The sequence below is a fragment of the Mus caroli genome, unplaced genomic scaffold (assembly GCF_978045245.1).
Source record: "Mus caroli unplaced genomic scaffold, Mus_caroli_1 scaffold_15, whole genome shotgun sequence".
Taxonomy (NCBI): domain Eukaryota; kingdom Metazoa; phylum Chordata; class Mammalia; order Rodentia; family Muridae; genus Mus; species Mus caroli.
The window spans coordinates 116,507,245-116,527,237 of record NW_028227270.1 but is presented as its reverse complement, the minus strand read 5'-3'; the positions used below and the strand labels follow the sequence as shown (position 1 = coordinate 116,527,237).

Sequence of the window (19,993 nt, the reverse complement as noted above, 5' to 3'; positions counted from 1 at the left end):
TCTTAACTGTTGAGCCATCTCTCCAGCCGAGCTATCACATTTTTTTTTAATTGGGTTATTTCAGTTTGCTGGTATCTAATTTCTTGAGTTTTTTATATATTTTGGATATCAGTCATCTGTCAGATGTAGGGTTGGTGAAGATCTTTTTCCATTCTGTAGGCTGTCATTTTGTATTGATAGTGGTCCTTTAGCCATGCAAAAGCTATATAGTAATATGTAATATAATATATTACAATATTATTAATATTGACATAATATAATACATTATTAATATTCTAAATATATATTATGCCTATATTGACATGTTTACTGTACATACTATCTATTATATTATATATTAAATATTAAGTCTATTTTATATTTATTATATTATACTTAATATATTACTTATAATTTTAATATATAATGTATAATAATATAATTTTAATTATAATAATATACTTAATATATTATTTATAATATATGAGTACTTATATATTATTATATAAGTAATTATAGTATACAATTACTTAATAATATACCAAATTATAATTTATTATATTATACTTATAATATATAATGTTATATATTAATGAATAGTTGTATATAATGGCCATAGATTATACAATTATATATACTTTATATATATGATAACTATATATCTATATGAAGGTTCTACTGTATTAGGTTTCCATACTACCCCTTGTGTCCCTTAATTTCAGCTGTCCCTTCCAGAGGAGGTAGAAGACAGTAAGAAAACAAGGCCCTCTAAATCAGCATGAACAAAATTCATATGAACTCACAGAGACTGAGGTAGCTTGCACAGGGCCTGCCCAGGTCTGCACCATGTCCTCTGTGCTTATGTTATGGTTTTCAGTCTAGTGTTTTTATGGGATACCCGAGTGAGCAAGCAAATGGGTCTCTGATTCTTGTGCCCTCCCTTGGGCTCCTTCTGTTTGTCAATCTAGTTTGAACTTGATGGGACAGTTTTTGTTTTATATTTTATTTTGTTATATTAAAAAAAATGAATGAATTGAATGTAAATCTAGCCACTAGGATAAAGGTTAACTATGGAGTTGCCATTTGTCTCTGTTGCGGTGAGGGGAGGGGGTTGTTTTTCTCCAATGGGAATGACCCAGGGCAGACATGATGTTCAGGAGCAGTTGAGAAATATACAGTGGTCTCCACAGTTAAAGAATAATAATAAAAAAAAAAGAAAAGGAAAGGCAGAGGATGGGACAGTAAACATGGCAAGAGGTTCTGGCCAGGAGATGGAACAAGAACTGTCTGTTAGGCTGAGGGAAAAGAATAACTGTATGTGTCCGGAACGCCACTGGAAGCAAGAGTGTCGGAAGAGGCTAAGTCTGAATGAATGGGATCTTGCAGGAGCCCTCCATTACAAGAGGGATGGAAAACAGTCGATGGGTTTGGTGACTGAGTTCACCTCAAACCTATGGCCACAAAGCAGTGTGAATCACATGGCAAATCAGAAAGAGAGAGGGAAGAGTGAGCAAGCACATAAATCATAACCCACATAAGCATACGAGGTGCTGGAAAAGTATCTCTGTGGTAGACAGTCTGCTTAGCATGTGTACGACCTTACAGCGTCAACACTGCAAAAACAATTAAACAAACAAATAAATAAAACATACACACTTCACAACTGGTACAAAAAACCCCTTCCTTGTAATTATGAACGGCTATTTAGGCAATCCTGAAGCCTGCAGCTATCAGGGACTACCAGGTTAGTCAATTCCCTGGATGCCAGCTCTTCTGGATAAACCCAGCAGAGGTGAGTTCCTCCCTGTCCCCTCTGCACTCTATACCCCAGGCTACAGCTCCCCTGCATGCCTGCCACCACCAATGATAACAAGATCCATACTCCTACCTGCAATCTCGGAGGTCTGCAGTCATCAGGGACCACCATCTCTACCTGCATCCTTGGAAGTCTGCTGTCACCAGTGACAACTAGAGGCCTGAAGCCATCAGGGACTACCAGCTCTGCTTGTGTCCCTGGAAGCCCATAACCATCTGGGACAACCAAATCTATCTGCAATCCCAGAGGCCTCCTACCATTAGGAACTACCAGGTCTGCCAACACCAGGGACAACCAGATGGATAAAGATAAACATAAGAACATAATCAATAAAAGCCAGGGCAATATGACAGCAATTTTACTAGGATATTGAAACATACCTGAAGCACAAGAAAATGATCTTAAATCTAATCGTATGAAGATGGTAGAGGCCTTTAAAGAAGAAATGAATAAATCCCTTAAAGAAATATTGGAAAATATACAATCGAACAGTTAGAGGTCTTAAAGAGGAAATGGGTAAGTATAAAGAAATACAGAAAAATAAAATCAAACAGGAAGGAAATGAATAAAACTGTTCAGGACCTGAAAATGGTAATAGAAGCAATAAAGAAAACACAAATCGGGGGAATCCTGGAGATGGAAAACCCAAGGAAGAGAACAGGAGCAACAGAAGCAAGCACTGCCAACAGAATACATGAGATGGAAGAGAGATTCTCAGGCATAGAAGAAATTACAGAAGAAATTGATACATTGGTCAAGAAAATGCTAACTGTAAAAAGTTCCTAGCACAAAACATCCAGAAAAATTTAGAGACAATGAAAAAATCTAACCTAAGTATAATAGGAATAGAAGAAGACTCCCAGTTCAAAGGTTTAGAAAATATCTTCAACAAAATCATAGAATAGAATTTCCCAAACCTAAAGAGATGCCTATAATTGTATAAGAAGTTTACAGAATACCAAATACATTGGACCAGAAAAAAAATTATTCCACCACATAATGATCAAAACAGTAAATTAATGGTTATTTACAGTATTACAAAATTTTTAGTCTTAAAGAATATTCTGCTAATTATACAAAAGGTGATTCAGGTTTTAATATCTTTCATTTTACCCACCTTTAGGAATCTATTTGTGGAATAGTTGAATAGAAAAAATACAGGAAAGAAAAAAAAGCACATATCCATGCATGTGCTTTTGATTTTCACTTCGTTTGTTTTTGTTTTTAGTTTTCTGAGTTGTGGTTTGAGTACACAGTCCAGGCTAGACAAAACAGGGCTTGAAATTTCCTGGTTTAGGGATCCTAGCATAGCAACTGGTTACACAACAAAGCCCTTGGCTTCTGTTCTCATTCACTTCAAGTTTGCTTATTTCTATTTTTTGCTTATGTCTTAGAAGATTCATTTTTAAGTGAATGTGTGGTCATTCACTTTTGATTCATTTTTGAGAGAGAGGTGGTTGGGGGGTGGGGGGAAAGGGAGAAAGAAAAGTTGTGCATGAGCTCAAAAAAGCCAGGAGGGTCGGGATCCGTGGCGCTAGAGTTGTGACATGGAGTTGGTTGTGACCTTCCTGGTGTAGATGCTGGGTACTGAACTTAGGTCCCCTGTTAGATTGATGTGCACTCTCAACTGCTGAGCCATCTCTCCAGTCCGATGTTTTCTTTTTTTCTTTTAATATTTATTTATTTATTTATTATATGTAAAAAGTACACTGTAGCTGCCTTCCGACGCACCAGAAAAGGGCATCAGATCTCATTACGGGTGGTTATGAGCCACCATGTGGTTGCTGGGATTTGAACTTCAGACCTTCGGAAGAGCAGTCGGGTGCTCTTACCCACTGAGCCATCTCACCAGCCCCAATGTTTTCATTTTTAATGAATATTCTGCTATCAAATTATTTTAGATATCTTACAATAGAGAAATGTTTAAATGTATAATGGCTTCATGGGACTTTTTTTTTTTTTTAAATACTGAGACTCAAAGGAAAAAACTTTGGCTACAATAATAGATGAAAACCATATCAAACAACGTGCTTACTGGTCAGATACAATATTTCTGTTACAAGAAATAGAAAACTCAGCCTGAATTGGCTTAATGAAGATGCTGAAGGTGGGTGTAGTGGCACATGCCTGCAATTCCAGCAGAGTGAGTCTAAGGCCAGCCTGGGTTACAAAATAAAGAATGTCTTTAAAAAACAAATGGCCAAAGGAAAACTGATGGTTTCCTTAAAGACTGTTTATTTCCTTTATCTGTAGCCTGGAAACAAGCATACATTATTGTAGAAGAGCTTCACAAAAAGGGACTCCTGGGGCTGTCTCTAAGGGCAAGAGGGAATGTTTTTACATAAATTTAGTAGCATATTTTATTCTTAGGAGTCATTGTAGCACAATGGACCCCTTCTTAGAGCAGGTCAGCTTGATCTGGAGCGCCAAGGCTGGAAACCTGTGAAAGCAAGTTTGATAGACTAAAATCACTGCTCTTCTCAGAAAAGCTGCTGCTCAGTAACACATTACGTGTGCTGTACTTAAAATCATAAAAGGTCTCAAAAAACAAAAAATGGGTTGAAGTGAATCCCAGCAAAATTGTACTGCAGCTACATCGTTCTGGTGGAAGTCTATTTGTGGTAGTTTCCTTCCTAGACTTAGATTGAAAATATTTTTAATAACTTTCAAAACTCTTTAACTTTTGCAAAATTTAAAGCTACAAAAGGTACCAAGCATTCACAGTGACATCTTTCACATACACCCATCACCACACATAAGCAGGCACAACGTCATTTTAGCCCATATTTTAAAAACACAATTTTTAAAAAAGGTAATGTTGCTAGAATACTATTAAAACACCTACACTTAGCAATGCTTGGTATCACTAAATATCTTGTGGGTTAAAACATGATCATGTCTTTTTATTTCCTTGGTATGTGGGCTTGAAATAGAGACCTCACACACAGTAGGCAAATACTCTAACCTTGAGTTATATTCCTGGGTCCTTTAATAAATTATTTTGAAGTAGGATTTCTCTGAATGCTCCAGTTGACCTTGAAGTTGTAACCTTCCTGCCTTAGTGTTCCAAGTAGCTAAGTGTTTGCCACTATGATGAGCTGTGACATGGATTTTTTTGTTTTGTTTTGTTTTGTTTTGTTTTGTTTTGTTTTGTTTTGTTTGTTTGTTTGTTTGTTTGTTTTTACAACCAATTAGTTCAAAGTAGGGAGGGAGGAAGGTCTATTTATTGCAGCTGCATGGTATGGCTATCAAATATTTCCTTACATCTGCAGGTTCTCTCTCTTGTATTCATGTCTTCTTCCCCTTTCTTACTCTCTCTTCTGCCCCCACCCTAACCCCTGGTCTTAGTTTCCACTCTCACTCTCTTTCTCCTTTGATTTAATTAAGAAAGAAATTAAGCATTTGAGCTTGTTTAAAATTTCCCACAATTGGGGAAATTAATCACTGATCACTGTGATAGTTTGGTATGTTGCTTTTGAATTTCTTATATGCTAAGGATCAGATCAAAGACTTGATAACAGAAGATTGAAGTCCTTTGAGTCCATGGGCATTTAAGGACGGGAGATTTTCTCATCCAGTGTAGTCTACACACTCACCCCGTTTATTCCCGAGCCCTCTGCTCCTTCTACAAGTCTTCTATTCTGCCTAGAGGGAAAACAATTTCAGGTTCAGCTTGCAGTTGTCTCCCCTAGGGCTACCCTCAGCCATTGCTCTAATAGGGCATTAGGCTTCGTTCTAGAGAAAGTGACAGAGACCACAAGTCAGAAACAGGAGATTTTAGTCTTAAAATGCTTACAAAAGGACAAGAATAAAAAAGTTGTCAGGAAAAAAATGGCCAATTTGAAACCTATTGTACTTAAGCAAATATAGAAGTAGATCAGCCCTTAAGGCAAAACTTTTAAAACCTGCATGACATTGTTGACACATATATTCTAATAACATTTCCTTTGGAAATTTACAGGTAGGATGTCACCCGTATCTCAACCAGAGCAAACTCCTGGAGTTCTGCACGTCCAAGGACATTGTTCTAGTTGCATACAGTGCCCTGGGATCCCACAGAGACCCAAACTGGTAATGAGACTCTTGGACTTTACTTCCTCATGTCAATAATTTTATGTTTATAAAGCATTTAAAAAGATTAACTTTCAACCCCATGGCAAAGTTCAACCCAAGAGTGCAGCCAGTTCTCATGTGCCTTGGGTAAACTCCAGGCTCATTAGTGTTCTTTTACTCTAGCTTTATCTGTGTCTACCTGTCTCCTGCATGAATAACTTTAAAAGGGATTTATAGATAATTTACAGAGTTCAGACTGCATCTATCATAGCCATGCCATTTTGACAAGTTAGTAGAACGTAAAACCCACATTCATATCTTTTCCAGAAACTTTTGTTTTTGTTTCTACAACATCTAGTTTTTAATTTAGGAGGGGCTTAGAATGACTTTCTCTCATAATATCAGAGATAATGTTTTATGGAAGCCAAAAAGAGAGAATTCCCAGGAGAAAATATGACCATCTTTTGAAGTGGTGATATTGACATGCCAGGTAGGCAACATGGTATTAAAGCTTTTCAAAGGATAAATGCAGCTGAAGTCATGAGAATATATATGTACATTAATACATTAAACATTAACTTATTAATAATAGTTAATAAGTTAAAAATCCATAGGCTTAGGAAAACAGTGATGCTTGCTCATCAGTGAATTCTGAAACTTATTTGTAGATACAGAGATAGAGGATTTGTATATGCGTTCACTGATGGGTTTTCTATCAACACAAGCCTAGACTTATATGGTAAGAAGGATAAGGAATCACAATTAATAAAAATAAAGTCTCCATAAAACTTGCCTATTGGCAAGACTGTGTGGTATTTTTATTAATAATCAATGTGGAAGGGCCCAGACTTCTGTGGGTTGTGCCAGCATTGTGGTTCTGAGTTGTTTAAGAAAGAGGAACACTCCTCCATTGTTGGTGGGATTGCAAGCTTGTACAACCACTCTGGAAATCAGTCTGGCAGTTCCTCAGAAAATTGGACATAGTACTACCAGAGGATCCCTCAATACCTCTCCTGGGCATATATCCAGAAGATGTTCCAACCGGTAAGAAGGAAACATGCTCCACTATGTTCATAGCAGCCTTATTTATAATAGCCAGAAGCTGGAAAGAACCCAGATGTCCTTCAACAGAGGAATGGATACAGAAAATGTGGTACATTTACACAATGGAGTACTACTCAGCTATTAAAAAGAATGAATTTATGAAATTCCTAGGCAAATGGTTGGACATGGAGGGCATCATCCTGAGTGAGGTAACCCAATCACAAAAGAACTCACACAATATGTACTCAATGATAAGTGGATATTAGCCCAGAAACTTAGGATACCCAAGATATAAGATACAATTTGCTAAACGCATGAAACTCAAGGAGAACGAAGACCAAAGTGTGGACACTTTGTCCCTTCTTAGAATTGGAAAGGAAACACCCATGGAAGGAGTTACAGAGACAAAGTTTGGAGCTGAAACGAAAGGATGGACCATCTAGAGACTGCCATATCTGGGGATCCATCCCATAATCAGCTTCCAAACGCTGACACCATTGCATACACTAGCAAGATTTTGCTGAAAGGACCCAGATATAGCTGTCTCTTGTGAGGCTATGCCGGGGCCTAGCAAACACATAAGTGGATGCTCACAGTCAGCTATTGGATGGATCACAGGGCTCCCAATGGAGGAGCCAGAGAAAGTATCCAAGGAGCTGAAGGGGTCTGCAACCCTATAGGTGGAACAACATTATGAACTAAGCAGTACCCCAGAGCTCTTGACTCTAGCTGCATATGTATCAAAAGATGGCCTAGTCTGCCATCATTGGAAAGAGAGGCCCATTGGTCATGCAAACTTTATATGCCCCAGTACAGGGGAACGCCAGGGCCAAAAATTGGGAGTGGGTGCGTAGGGGAGTTGGGGGGGAGGGTATGGGGGACTTTTGGGATAGCATTGGAAATGTAAATGAGGAAAATACCTAATAAAAAATATTAAAAAAAAGAAAGCAGACTGAGGAAGCCATTAGGCATCATTCCTCCACAGCCTCTGTTCAATTCCTGCTGTGCCTTCCATTGATGGACTGTGGTGTGGAAGCATAAGATAAGCAATCTCTTTCCCAAGGTGCTTTTGGTCTTGGTGCTTTATCACAGCTACAGAAACCATAACCTAGATAAGAAAGAAGGTGTTTTGATGGCCATCCAAGACATGGTCTTTTATTCTCTGATTTTGATAGAGTGTAATGATTAATGTGGAAACTTGATTTTCTAAAGTCAAACAAAATGAAACAAAAGTTAATTAATAATAATAGTAGTAGTAGTAATAGTAAACTTGTATATGCCTTTTGAAGTTCTTAATTTGGGGGGGGCAGTTTTTTTTTTTAAATCACTATTAGACAATTAGTTTCTTTACTATTTCTTTTGCTACAGAGAAGTTTTGCCTATTCTACAGAAATCCTGTGCTTTTGCCTGAGAGGCATGGTTTGAAATAGGCTCATGCAATGTCGAGTAGTCTGGCTTCAAGCTCATGGATGGAAACTTTAGCCTTAACCTCCTAAGTGCTGGAATTGCAGCCATGTGCCACCATCCCTATCTGAAATTCACATATCTGTGCTTCTGTGGCCATCCATAATGCATTAAATTTTATAGCAATTTTCATGACTTACTGCCTGTTAATTTTGTTTCCCATCCTTTCAGTTATTAATTAGTGGTGGCTTGAAGTTATCAAAGGAAACACTCTAGAGATTAGCACTTTGAAACTTTAAGTTGCCTATTATTCTGAATGTCCATACCAGAGATACTCCATGCTTACAAGTCACTTGTTTCTTGTCTGCTTTATTGGGACAGTAGTCCTAGCATGGTAGGGCTTGCACCCAGTTGACCATCATTTTACTTATAAAGGCTCAAAAGCACAGGGATAGTGGTGTTTGCAGTCTGGAGAGGGCAAAGAGAAGCACTTGCTTCACTTGAGAATGGGAAAGTTCTCAACTCAATGAAAGAGAAAAATATATGCATGGAAGTTACAAAAATCCATCCTAAGAATGAATCTTCCATTCCGGCAATTGCTGAGAAGGAAAAGAAAATTCACGCTAGCTTTGTTATACTAGCAAGTGTAACTTGCACTTGTAGAAGTTGGAAAAGGTAGCACTTCATATATGGACGATTAGTGCACATAAGGATCAATGTTATTCCAGATCCCCTGAAGATAACAGGGATTGTCTGTATTTCTGAGATATTCCGTTGCATAGACACATGTCCTACACAGTGTTTCTCTTCTTATCTATCATCGGGCAACTTAGTTGTTTACAGTTACTACAATAAAAAACAGATCCCTATGAATATTTACAAGGTATCCCTATTAATATTCTCAAGGTTCTGCTCTAACTATACTGGATTATATTTATAGCAGTCAGTGGTCTGGGAATATGGGTAAGGGGATGGGGCAACCTATTTCAGATTTTTCATCTTTCAGTGAGTATGTATGTGTGTGGTTTTTTCTTTTCTTTCTCCAGGATCAGCAGTGATAGCCCATACCTCCTGGAAGATCCTGTCTTAATGACCATTGCCAAAACCACAATAGAACTCCGGGCCAGGTTGCCCTGCGCTACAGGCTACAGAGGGGTGTGGTGGTTCTGGCCAAGAGCTTTAATGAGAAGAGAATCAAAGAGAACTTCCAGGTAAAAGCCAAAGATCATCTCTCCAGAATGAGACATGGAGGTATTTCCCCTCAAATGGGAGTTCCTGCCATTCATTCGGTCGGTGCATGGCTTCTTTGTGCCACAGACATCAGCTTGAAAAGGCAATAGAAAAAGTACCGGGTGAAAGGTTGGGTGTTGTTGCCTCTCCAATAGGCTTTGCCTTTTACAAGTTCTTTAACATGGTACATTTCAACTCCATTACCTCATTTGGTTATGGGAGTCTTTTCAGATGTTAGAGAGCTAACCTGAAATACTTTCATTTCCTTTCTTCACATTTGTTGCATTACAAATCCCTGTTTGTATTAAAGATAACAAGTTGGATTAAGATTAAATCCAAGGAGGATTGCTGGTTGGTTAAACCACTGGACTATTCCAATGCATTTTTATTTCTTTGTTTTGTTTTTGTTTTTAACTCCATAGTACTGGGCATGGCTCTGTGTGAGTCTTTCTTTAACTTACAATTATATAGTTATAAGTCACTGTGCTTTCTGTAGTATGGAGTGTTACATGTGGACACTTCCACTGTTATCATTGGTATTCCTCTTGGGAGGAAAGTCTAGATAAATCTAAAGGCTGACCACATAAAGAAATCAATGATTTAAGTTATTGCTTAAATGCTTTCTCATTTGTTCACTAGCTATAACTCTCATACCACTCAATGGCTTTTAATTTATTTTGTGTTTAATCTTGTAAAATTAAAAAAAATACCATTTGATTTAGTTTCTGTATATGTGCTGTTTGAAAGCTCACTCATCAGCACGCAGTGGATGTTCAGAGTATTGTTCCTCTCCTTTTACCATGAGGGTCTCAGGGGTGCAGAAAGGTGGCAGCAAACATCATTACCTGCAGCTGGCATCAATGAGAAATAGTCACTGTAGATTCAAGTATTTGAACTGTTTTAAAATGACAGCTAGAAATTTTATCATGGGTAAAATATTTATAAAAGGTAAGTCTCTTAGGGTTTTACTGCTGTGAACAGATACTATGGCCAATACAAGTCTTATAAAGGATAACATTTAATTGGGGCCAGCCTACAGGTTCAGAGGTTCAGTCTGTTATCATCAAGGCAGGAGTTTGGCAGCATCCAGGCAGGCATGGTGCAGACAGAGCTGAGAGTTCCATATCTTCATCTGAAGGCTACTAGCAGAATATTGACTTCTAAGCAGCTAGCATGAGGGTCTTAAAATTCATACCCACAGTGACACATCTACTCCAACAAGGCCACACCCTTTAATAGTGCCACTCCCTGGGCTGAGCATATACAAACCATCACAGTAATCATTTGGAATATTGTATTAAATATATTGTGGCTGCTGGTTAAATTTATTCTTATGAATGAATTTGATACACAAGTATACTTTTTATTGTTAAATCATTCAGAAAAAAATTTATTTTAAAATTCAACAATGTGTTAATAGATGATTTTATTGCAGCCTTATTACTTACAGAACACATTTTAAGGGAGACTCCTGGTAAACAGATGGATGGACAGTGTCTTGATTTCGTTTTCTGTTGCTGTGATAAAATGCACTGACAAAAGCAGTTCCAGGAAGAAAGGGGTTCCTCTGAATCACCTGTTCAAGGGTACAGTCTACCATGGTAGGGGAATCTTAGTGGAAGGTCGAGGGAACTGGTCATGTTATATTTATGTTAAAAAGTAGACAAGGTTGAATACATGCTCAGCTCTTCTGCTGCTGCTTTATGCAGTCCCAGATGCCCTGCCCAGGGAATACTCCTAACCACAATTAAGATTAGTCTTCTCATATCAATTAATATAATCCTACAGGGGCATGCCCCAATATCAGTCTCATAGATGTTTCCAGATTTTGTCAAGTTAACAATTATCATTAACCATCACTGATACTTTTAATAGACAAATTAATAAATAGCTATATATTTAATTTTCACACACACACACACACACACACACACACACACACACACACCCCTTAATGCCAGTTTGGGCTACATGAAATTCTCTACCAAATTAACAAAATCACCTATTATACATAGTATGTAGGTAGACAGATGGGTGTGACCCTTTAGGATTTTTGTTTGCTTTTGATGTGAATGTACATGGTGTATGTGTTGCTGTATATATTCTGTAGTGGCTATTCTCTTTACTCTGCTTTATTGCCTCGAGAGAGGCTCTCTCATTGAAGCTGGTTGTAGGCTGACAGCAAGACAGTCTTGCTCAAATGGAAGAAAATGATTAATAGAGGATTCATTAACTCAGTGATAAGTGATAATCAGGAAGGTTCTTTTGATAAGAAAGAACAGATACAGATAATGTTTGAGAACTATGAGGTAATCAAGGAATATGATTGAACAATTTATCAGGGGATGATTTTTCTTCAGTCAGTCAAGTCCTGGAGAGGAGTTATACTATGCCCTATGAGTGGGTTCTATTCAAAGCTGGATCAAACTCCAGGGTGGTGAAGGAAAAAAGTTCAGCAAATTTTGGTGAAGCTAAATCTAGTATTTAATCTAGATATGAAAATATATTCAGGAGTCCTTTTTTCCCTTCCTTACTTAGGAAGATTTGCAATTGACGAGGTGTTCTTTTGTGAAGTGGATCAGGGTAGGGAAGGAAAGGAGGGGTTGAAATACTCAGCCAAATGTTCTCAGACCTAGACCATTTGGAAGCCAATGGTGATAGAAATGCTTCTCTTAAAGCCACCTTTGTTGCATCCTTTTATATTCCCAATCAGAATGCAGATTTGGCTGTTTGCTTACTTATTTCTTTATTTGTTTGTTGAGGTTTGGTCTTTTGCTTAATATTGTAATAGTAAGTGCTGGCCTCTAAGGCCTTGCCCAGAGTCTGCAGTAGACCCAAGTGAGTTCTGTGACTTTGCCCCAAAGTTATCTCTGATTGGTGAATAAAGGTGCCAATAGGCAATAGCTGGGCAAAAAAGACATAGGTGGGGTTTAGGATTCCCCAGGCTTGGGGGATTGGAGGAGATCCACAAAGGGGAGGAGAATGGAGGAGAAAGCACCATGAGTTAGTTGAGTTCATGAAAACGTGGCCCTGAGGTCTGGCCAATTGACGTTAAGAGAGCCCAGATGAAACATAGTAAGTAATGACTTGGGATTATTGATAAGATAATAGATTTTAATACCATAGAGGATAGATGTCTGTCAAGCCCTAGTGCTAATAAAGACTAATTGTAAATAATAAAAGTTGTGCGTCTTTTATCAGGGATCTGAATGATCAAAGGCAGGGTAGAAACCCTGTATTGGGATTAAAAATTTCTACAACATATTTATTTATTTATTTATGACTTGTTCTTTCTTTCTAGGTATTTGATTTTGAATTGACACCAGAGGTCATGAAAGCAATTGACAGCCTCAACAGAATTTATTTATTTATTTATTTATTTATGACTTGTTCTTTCTTTCTAGGTATTTTATTTTGAATTGACACCAGAGGTCATGAAAGCAATTGACAGCCTCAACAGAATTTATTTATTTATTTATTTATTTATGACTTGTTCTTTCTTTCTAGGTATTTGATTTTGAATTGACACCAGAGGTCATGAAAGCAATTGACAGCCTCAACAGAATTTATTTATTTATTTATTTATTTATGACTTGTTCTTTCTTTCTAGGTATTTGATTTTGAATTGACACCAGAGGTCATGAAAGCAATTGACAGCCTCAACAGAAAATTTCGATAATCTAAAATGTTATTTTAAGGGACTCCTCTAGACCATTTTATAGGTTGTTTGCAGTTTGTAAGATGCAGGTGAGCTTTGAAGATGCTCTGTATGATCCATGGAGTGGTCAATGTAGCTAAAGGTTTGGTTTTGAATGGGTGAGTTTATTATATATACAGCAAGTCAAAGTAAAAGAATAAATAGTGATAGATGGCAAACATGATTGAATTGTGCACTCTAAATATACAGAAGTCATCTCAGAGAATGCTTATAAAGCAACCAGCCTGAGTTCTCAATAGAGGGTCCTGAACAAAGCAAAGTGTCCACCCAGGTGAGGCTTCTAGGCAGCAGGGTAAATTAGCAGCAACAAGGTAATGTCATTAAACTGGAGGCTTATAAACATCTGGTAAAAACCACCCGAGAATTCAAGGCAGTCAATTAGAGTTCCTAATAGAGAGTCCTGAGCAGAGGAGAGTGGCCAACTCCCTTTTGTGAGGATTCCTACTAAAACAAATGGTCAAAGACAGAGAATGTGTTATCAAGATGGGTGCTGACAACATCCAGCAGAAACCAACTGGGGAATATTAGCATCCACCAGAGATTGGTGGTGAGGAATTAAAGTCAAATTCAAGACTCAAGAGAAGCAGGAGACTCCACGCTCTGCCGCTCAACAGAGAAGTGCATCTTCACTAGCATTCTCTGAAACTTTCTTCTGGATAGCTCAAAGTTCAAAGCTTGGAGAGAGAAACAATGAAAACCATCCAGAATATTTCTCATGACTACATGAGTTCAGGAGACAGAAGGTCTGTTGGCTGGATGGGGGCTGTTTGCATAACGTCCTTGAGTATGCTAAGCAGCACAGTTGAGGATGGGAGGGGACATATCTTGCCCTTGGCATTCCTTGGCAAGCCCAGGCATTCTTCCCATGGGAGTAAACAAAGTTCTATGGGAACTGGAGTTTGCATAGCAGGGCGGTATGTCAAAGGCTGTTTTATGCAGGTCACAGGGGAAGCTGACATAGTTCCTATGGCTGAGCTGGCTTCTCTTTCCTACTGCAGGCACTTTTGTATTATGGAAACCTCTAGCTGTCCTCAAAGGCATGATTTTTTTTCACTCGGGTTCTTTCATTGCTTTCTTCTTTCCCTGTAAGAGTTTGGCAGAAGGTGGTAGTGGTGGTGATGGTGGTGTAATGCCTGTAGACAAGGGGCCTTAGAAGATATGTTGAGACAAAATACTTTGGGTCTTAAATGAGGGAATGGACAACTCTGCTTCCAGAGCCAGCTTTTCAGTGAGCTCAAAAAACATATGGTAATTTTTCAATATAATGCCATTACAGAAGACATGCCTGATTTTCAGAATAGGTGTGGAACACATGCCTCACTATAACTATTTCTCTGATGTTCATAACATGTAGTCAGACTCAGGACCAACCCCATTTCAAAACTGGCCATGCTGGGGCTGTAGCTCAGTTGGTACAATGCTTCCCCAGCATGTATAAAGCTCTCACTCTGACCCCCAGCGCTACATAAAAGCAGACACAGTAAGTAGCCTATGCCATTATTTCCAGCACCTGTGAGGTGGAAACAGGGGAAACAGAAGTTTAAAGGCATCCTCTATTATTCAATGAGTTCAAGGTAAACATAGAAAACATGTGACTGTCCAAAAATCAAAGTTGCATCATTGTGGACTCACTTTAAAATATCTCCTCATGACCTGTGGCCTAAGTAAATGTCTTTAGGGCTAACCTGCCCATCAGACACAGAGACCAGAATAACTATGGCTCATAATACATTAAGAGGCCCAGGAAAATGTTTTCTCATTAATGTATATCAAAATAAAAAGAAATACAAGAGAATTCAACAATAATGACACACAGTAATATTTCAAGCCTATTCTAACTTTTCTATATCAAAGCAGTATAACATGCACTTCAAATAATCTTTGTGGAAGATGGGCTGTCAAAGTTGACATGTATAAGCTTCCACCTCTCTCTGTCCAATGGCATTTGTCCTGCGACAGTCCTTTTCCAAGACACACCCTTTGTTCTCAAACATTCCTTAGCCCCCACCCCCCATCACATGCCCATTTCCTTATCTACATATTCAGTTACTAACTTGAAATATAGAAAATCATGAAGTGAGGCTAATAGGAGGACTCAGTGGGTAGAGGAGCTTGTCATGCAAACTCAAGAACTTGAGTTCAATTTCCAGAAAGTGGAAGGAAAGAACTGACTCTACAGAGCTGTCCTTTGATTTCCATATGCCTGTCTTGGCACAGATATGTTAACAACAACAACAACAACAACAACAAGGACAACAACGACACGTTTTTTAAAAAGATTTATTTATTTTATTTATATGAGTACATTGTAGGTGTCTTCGGGCATACACCAGAAGAGGGCATCAGATCCCATTACAGATGGTTGCAAGCTACCATGTGGTTGCTAGGAATTGAACTCAAATATTTCAAATGGTTTTCATTGACCTCTGGAAGAGCAGTCAGTGCTCTTAACCAACTGAGCCATTTCTCCAGCCCACAACAACACAAAATGCTAATCAAAGCTAGAGATTCTGTCCTACCAATCAGATGGCTGACATCAAGAAAAACAAGAATCAACAATGTTGTTGAGGAAAGGAGATGGTGGGGCCCTTCAACATGGCTAGTAAGAATGTAAATTACTTCAGCCATTACGGAAATCAGCATGAACTTAGGTTCAGAAAACTAAAAAATAGAATTTTCTTTTTGTCCAGCTATTCTGCTCCTCTATAAGATGCAAGAGAATCAAAGTCAGTATAGTAATAGCATCTATATGTCTTAGTTAGGGGTTTATTGCTGTGAACAGATACCATGACCATGCCACCTCTTATAAAGGACAACATTTAATTGGGGTTGACTTACAGGTTCAGAGGTTCAGTCCATTATAATCAAGGTGGGAACATGGCAGCATCCAGGCAGGCATGGTTCAGGAGTTGCTGAGAGTTCTATATCTTCATCTGAAGGCCACTAGCAGAAAACTGACTTCTAGGCAGCTAGGATGAGGGTCTTAAAGCTCATGTCCATAGTGACACACGTACTCCAACAGGGCCTTCTCCAACACCTTCTAATAGTGCCACTCCCTGGGGCACTATTATACTATACTTCCGTTATAGTATACATCCGTGCATCTTAAAAGTGCTGTTCACCATGTCCCAGATATGGAGTCAGTCTAGGTGCCAATCAATGGATACATGGGTAAAGCCACGTGTGGTATCTATTTAAGATAGTGTTTTGCTGTGGATGGCTCTGTGCTGCATGTATTTTATGTTAATTCTGCTCTCCTGGGAGAGGCTGCCTGGAATGAGGAATGAGTCACAAGCTCAGGTGGCTTTTGTGAACCAGTCTCCTAATGAATAAAGGAGCCAATCACTGGGCAAGTAGGAGGGACTTCTGGGTTGGATGGCAGGAGAGAGTTAGGCCCTCTTTGGAATGGGACAGCAGACAGGTAAGATGTAGTTGCTAGAGTTTCCCGGTATCATGGCAAGGACTTGGATTTTTTTTTAAAAAGATGTATTTACTTTCTCTACACAAAGAATAAACAGGCTGAGAAAGAAATTAGGGAAACAACACCCTTCTCAATAGTAACAAATAATATAAAATATCTTGGCGTGACTCTAACTAAGGAAGTGAAAGATCTGTATAATAAAAACTTCAAGTCTCTGAAGAAAGAAATTATAGAAGATCTCAGAAGATGGAAAGACCTCCCATGCTCATGGATTGGCAGGATCAACATTGTAAAAATGGCTATCTTGCCAAAAGCAATCTACAGATTCAATGCAATCCCCATCAAAATTCCAACTCAATTCTTCAACGAATTAGAAAGTGCAATCTGCAAATTCATCTGGAATAACAAAAAACCTAGGATAGCAAAAAGTCTTCTCAAGGATAAAAGAACCTCTGGTGGAATCACCATGCCGGACCTAAAGCTTTACTACAGAGCAATTGTGATAAAAACTGCATGGTACTGGTATAGTGACAGACAAATAGACCAATGGAATAGAATTGAAGACCCAGAAATGAACCCACACACCTACGGTCACTTGATCTTCGACAAGGGAGCTATAAACATCCAGTGGAAGAAAGACAGCATTTTCAACAAATGGTGCTGGCACAACTGGTTGTTAACATGTAGAAGAATGTGAATTTATCCATTCCTATCTCCTTGTACTAAGGTCAAGTCTAAGTGGATCAAGGAACTTCACATAAAACCAGAGACACTGAAACTTATAGAGGAGAAAGTGGGGAAAAGCCTTGAATATATGGGCACAGGGGAAAAATTCTTGAATAGAACAGCAATGGCTTGTGCTGCAAGATCGAGAATTGACAAGTGGGACCTCATGAAACTGCAAAGCTTCTTCAAGGCAAAAGACACCATCAATAAGACAAAAAAACCACCAACAGATTGGGAAAGGATCTCTACCTATCCTAAATCAGATAAGGGACTAATATCCAATATATATAAAGAACTCAAGAAGGTGGACTCCAGAAAGTCAAATAACCCCATTAAAAAATGGGGCTCAGAACTGAACAAAGAATTCTCACCTGAGGAATACCGAATGGCAGAGAAGCACCTGAAAAAATGTTCAACATCCTTAATCATCAGGGAAATGCAAATCAAAACAACCCTGAGATTCCACCTCACACCAGTCAGAATGGCTAAGATCAAAAATTCAGGTGACAGCAGATGCTGGCGAGGATGTGGAGAAAGAGGAACACTCCTCCATTGTTGGTGGGATTGCAAGCTTGTACAACCACTCTGGAAATCAGTCTGGCGGTTCCTCAGAAAATTGGACATAGTACTACCGGAGGATCCAGCAATACCTCTCCTGGGCATATATCCAGAAGATGTCCCAACCGGTAAGAAGGACACATGCTCCACTATGTTCATAGCAGCCCTATTTATAATAGCCAGAAGCTGGAAAGAACCCAGATGTCCCTCAACAGAAGAATGGATACAGAAATTATGGTACATTTACACAATGGAGTACTACTCAGCTATTAAAAAGAATGAATTTATGAAATTCCTAGCCAAATGGATGGACCTGGAGGGCATCATCTTGAGTGAGGTAACACAATCACAAAGGAACTCACACAATATGTATTCACTGATAAGTGGATATTAGACCAAAACTTAGGATACCCAAGATATAAGATACAATTTGCTAAACGCATGAAACTCAAGAAGAATGAAGACCAAAGTGTGGACACTGTGCCCCTTCTTAGAATTAGGAACAAAACACCCATGGAAGGAGTTACAGAGACAAAGTTTGGAGCTGTGATGAAAGGATGGACCATCTAGAGACTGCCGTATCCAGGGATCCATCCCATAATCAGCTTCTAAACGCTGACACCATTGCATACACTAGCAAGATTTTGCTGAAAGGACCCAAATATAGCTGTCTCTTGTGAGACGATGCCGGGGCCTAGCAAACACAGGAGTGGATGCTCACAGTCAGCTATTGGATGTATCACAGGGCTCCCAATGGAGAAGCTAGAGAAAGTACCCAAGGAGCTAAAGGGATCTGCAACCCTATAGTTGGAACAACATGATGAACTAACCAGTATCCCGGAGCTCTTGTCTCTAGCTGCATATGTATCGAAAGATGGCCTAGTCAGCCATCACTGGAAAGAGAGGCCCATTGGACTTGCAAACTTTATATGCCCCAATATAGGGGAATGCCAGGGCCAAAAGAATAAATGGGAATGGGTGGGTAGGGAAGTGGGGGGTGCTATGTGGGACTTTTGGGATAGCATTGGAAATGTAATTGAGGAAAATATGTAATAAAAAATATTAAAAATTAAAAAAAGAAAAAAGAAAAAAAAAGATGTATTTATTTTTATAAATAAGTACAGTGTAGCTGTCTTCAGATGCACCAAAAGAGGGCGTCAGATCTCCTTACAGGCGGTTGTGAGCCACCATGTGGTTGCTGGGATTTTAACACCGAACCTTCTGAAGAACAGTCAGTGCTCTTACATGCTCTTACCTGCTGAGCCATATCTCCAGCCCGTAATTGGATTTTACTTTTTTTTTTTTTTTTTTTTTTTTTTTAGTTTTTCCAGACAGGGTTTCTCTGTGTAGCCCTGGCTATCCTGGAACTCACTCTGTAGACCAGTCTGGCTAGTTTACAAGATTAGGTTTTAGTTGTTGCACCCAGAGATTGAGTTACCATTGTTTCTGAACTGAGTTTGTATTGCCTTTTCCTTCACTCGGTGGCTCATCTGGGTTCAAGAGAGAAAGGTATGGTGACAAAGCATGGGATTGCCAGATGTGCACCACAAAGGCGTGGGGGATTTGAATCACGGGATTCGTAGCAACTGCCAGTGGGAACCCCGAGAGCTGTGTGGAGAGATTGTGGAGTTTTGAGTCAGTCTCCACAAGATAGAAACAGGCTGGCTATTGCCTGCCAGTGCATAGTCAGCCAGGCCGCCGGGTCAGAGGCACAAGAGTAGGAATGCGCCAGTTCATTTTAAAAATATTTTCTGCAACAGAGTTTTATTTAGGACAGACAAAATCATATCATTTGCACCAAAACGAATGGACTAGGTGAAAATCATCTTGTTAAACATAAAATCCTCACCTCAGAAAGGCAAATAGCTTGTGTGTTCCCCACAGATGGTGTTTGGGTTTTGAAAAAAGACATAAAAGGAGAAGGGAGACTATTTAGGTGGCCAGAGAGGGAACAGGAGGGGCAGTGGGTAAGCTTGATCAAGAAACATTGTGTCTGGGTGGGAATGTCACAATGAGACTTTTACTGTTTAGAAAGTAAAGAAGA

At 38.9% G+C, this 19,993-nt stretch overlaps 1 protein-coding gene across 1 annotated transcript in view; it reads left to right on the top strand.

The window, feature by feature from the left end:
• The window catches only part of LOC110308428 (aldo-keto reductase family 1 member C15-like), a 30,033-nt gene extending 15,004 nt beyond the window's left edge, over positions 1-15,029 (top strand). The window contains 4 exon segments of the mRNA XM_085831310.1: positions 5,757-5,866; positions 9,343-9,398; positions 9,401-9,507; positions 13,137-15,029. Coding sequence (XP_085687436.1) covers positions 5,757-5,866; positions 9,343-9,398; positions 9,401-9,507; positions 13,137-13,205 — 342 coding nt within the window. The 3' untranslated portion in view covers positions 13,206-15,029.
• The last annotated feature ends 4,964 nt before the right edge of the window (positions 15,030-19,993 follow it).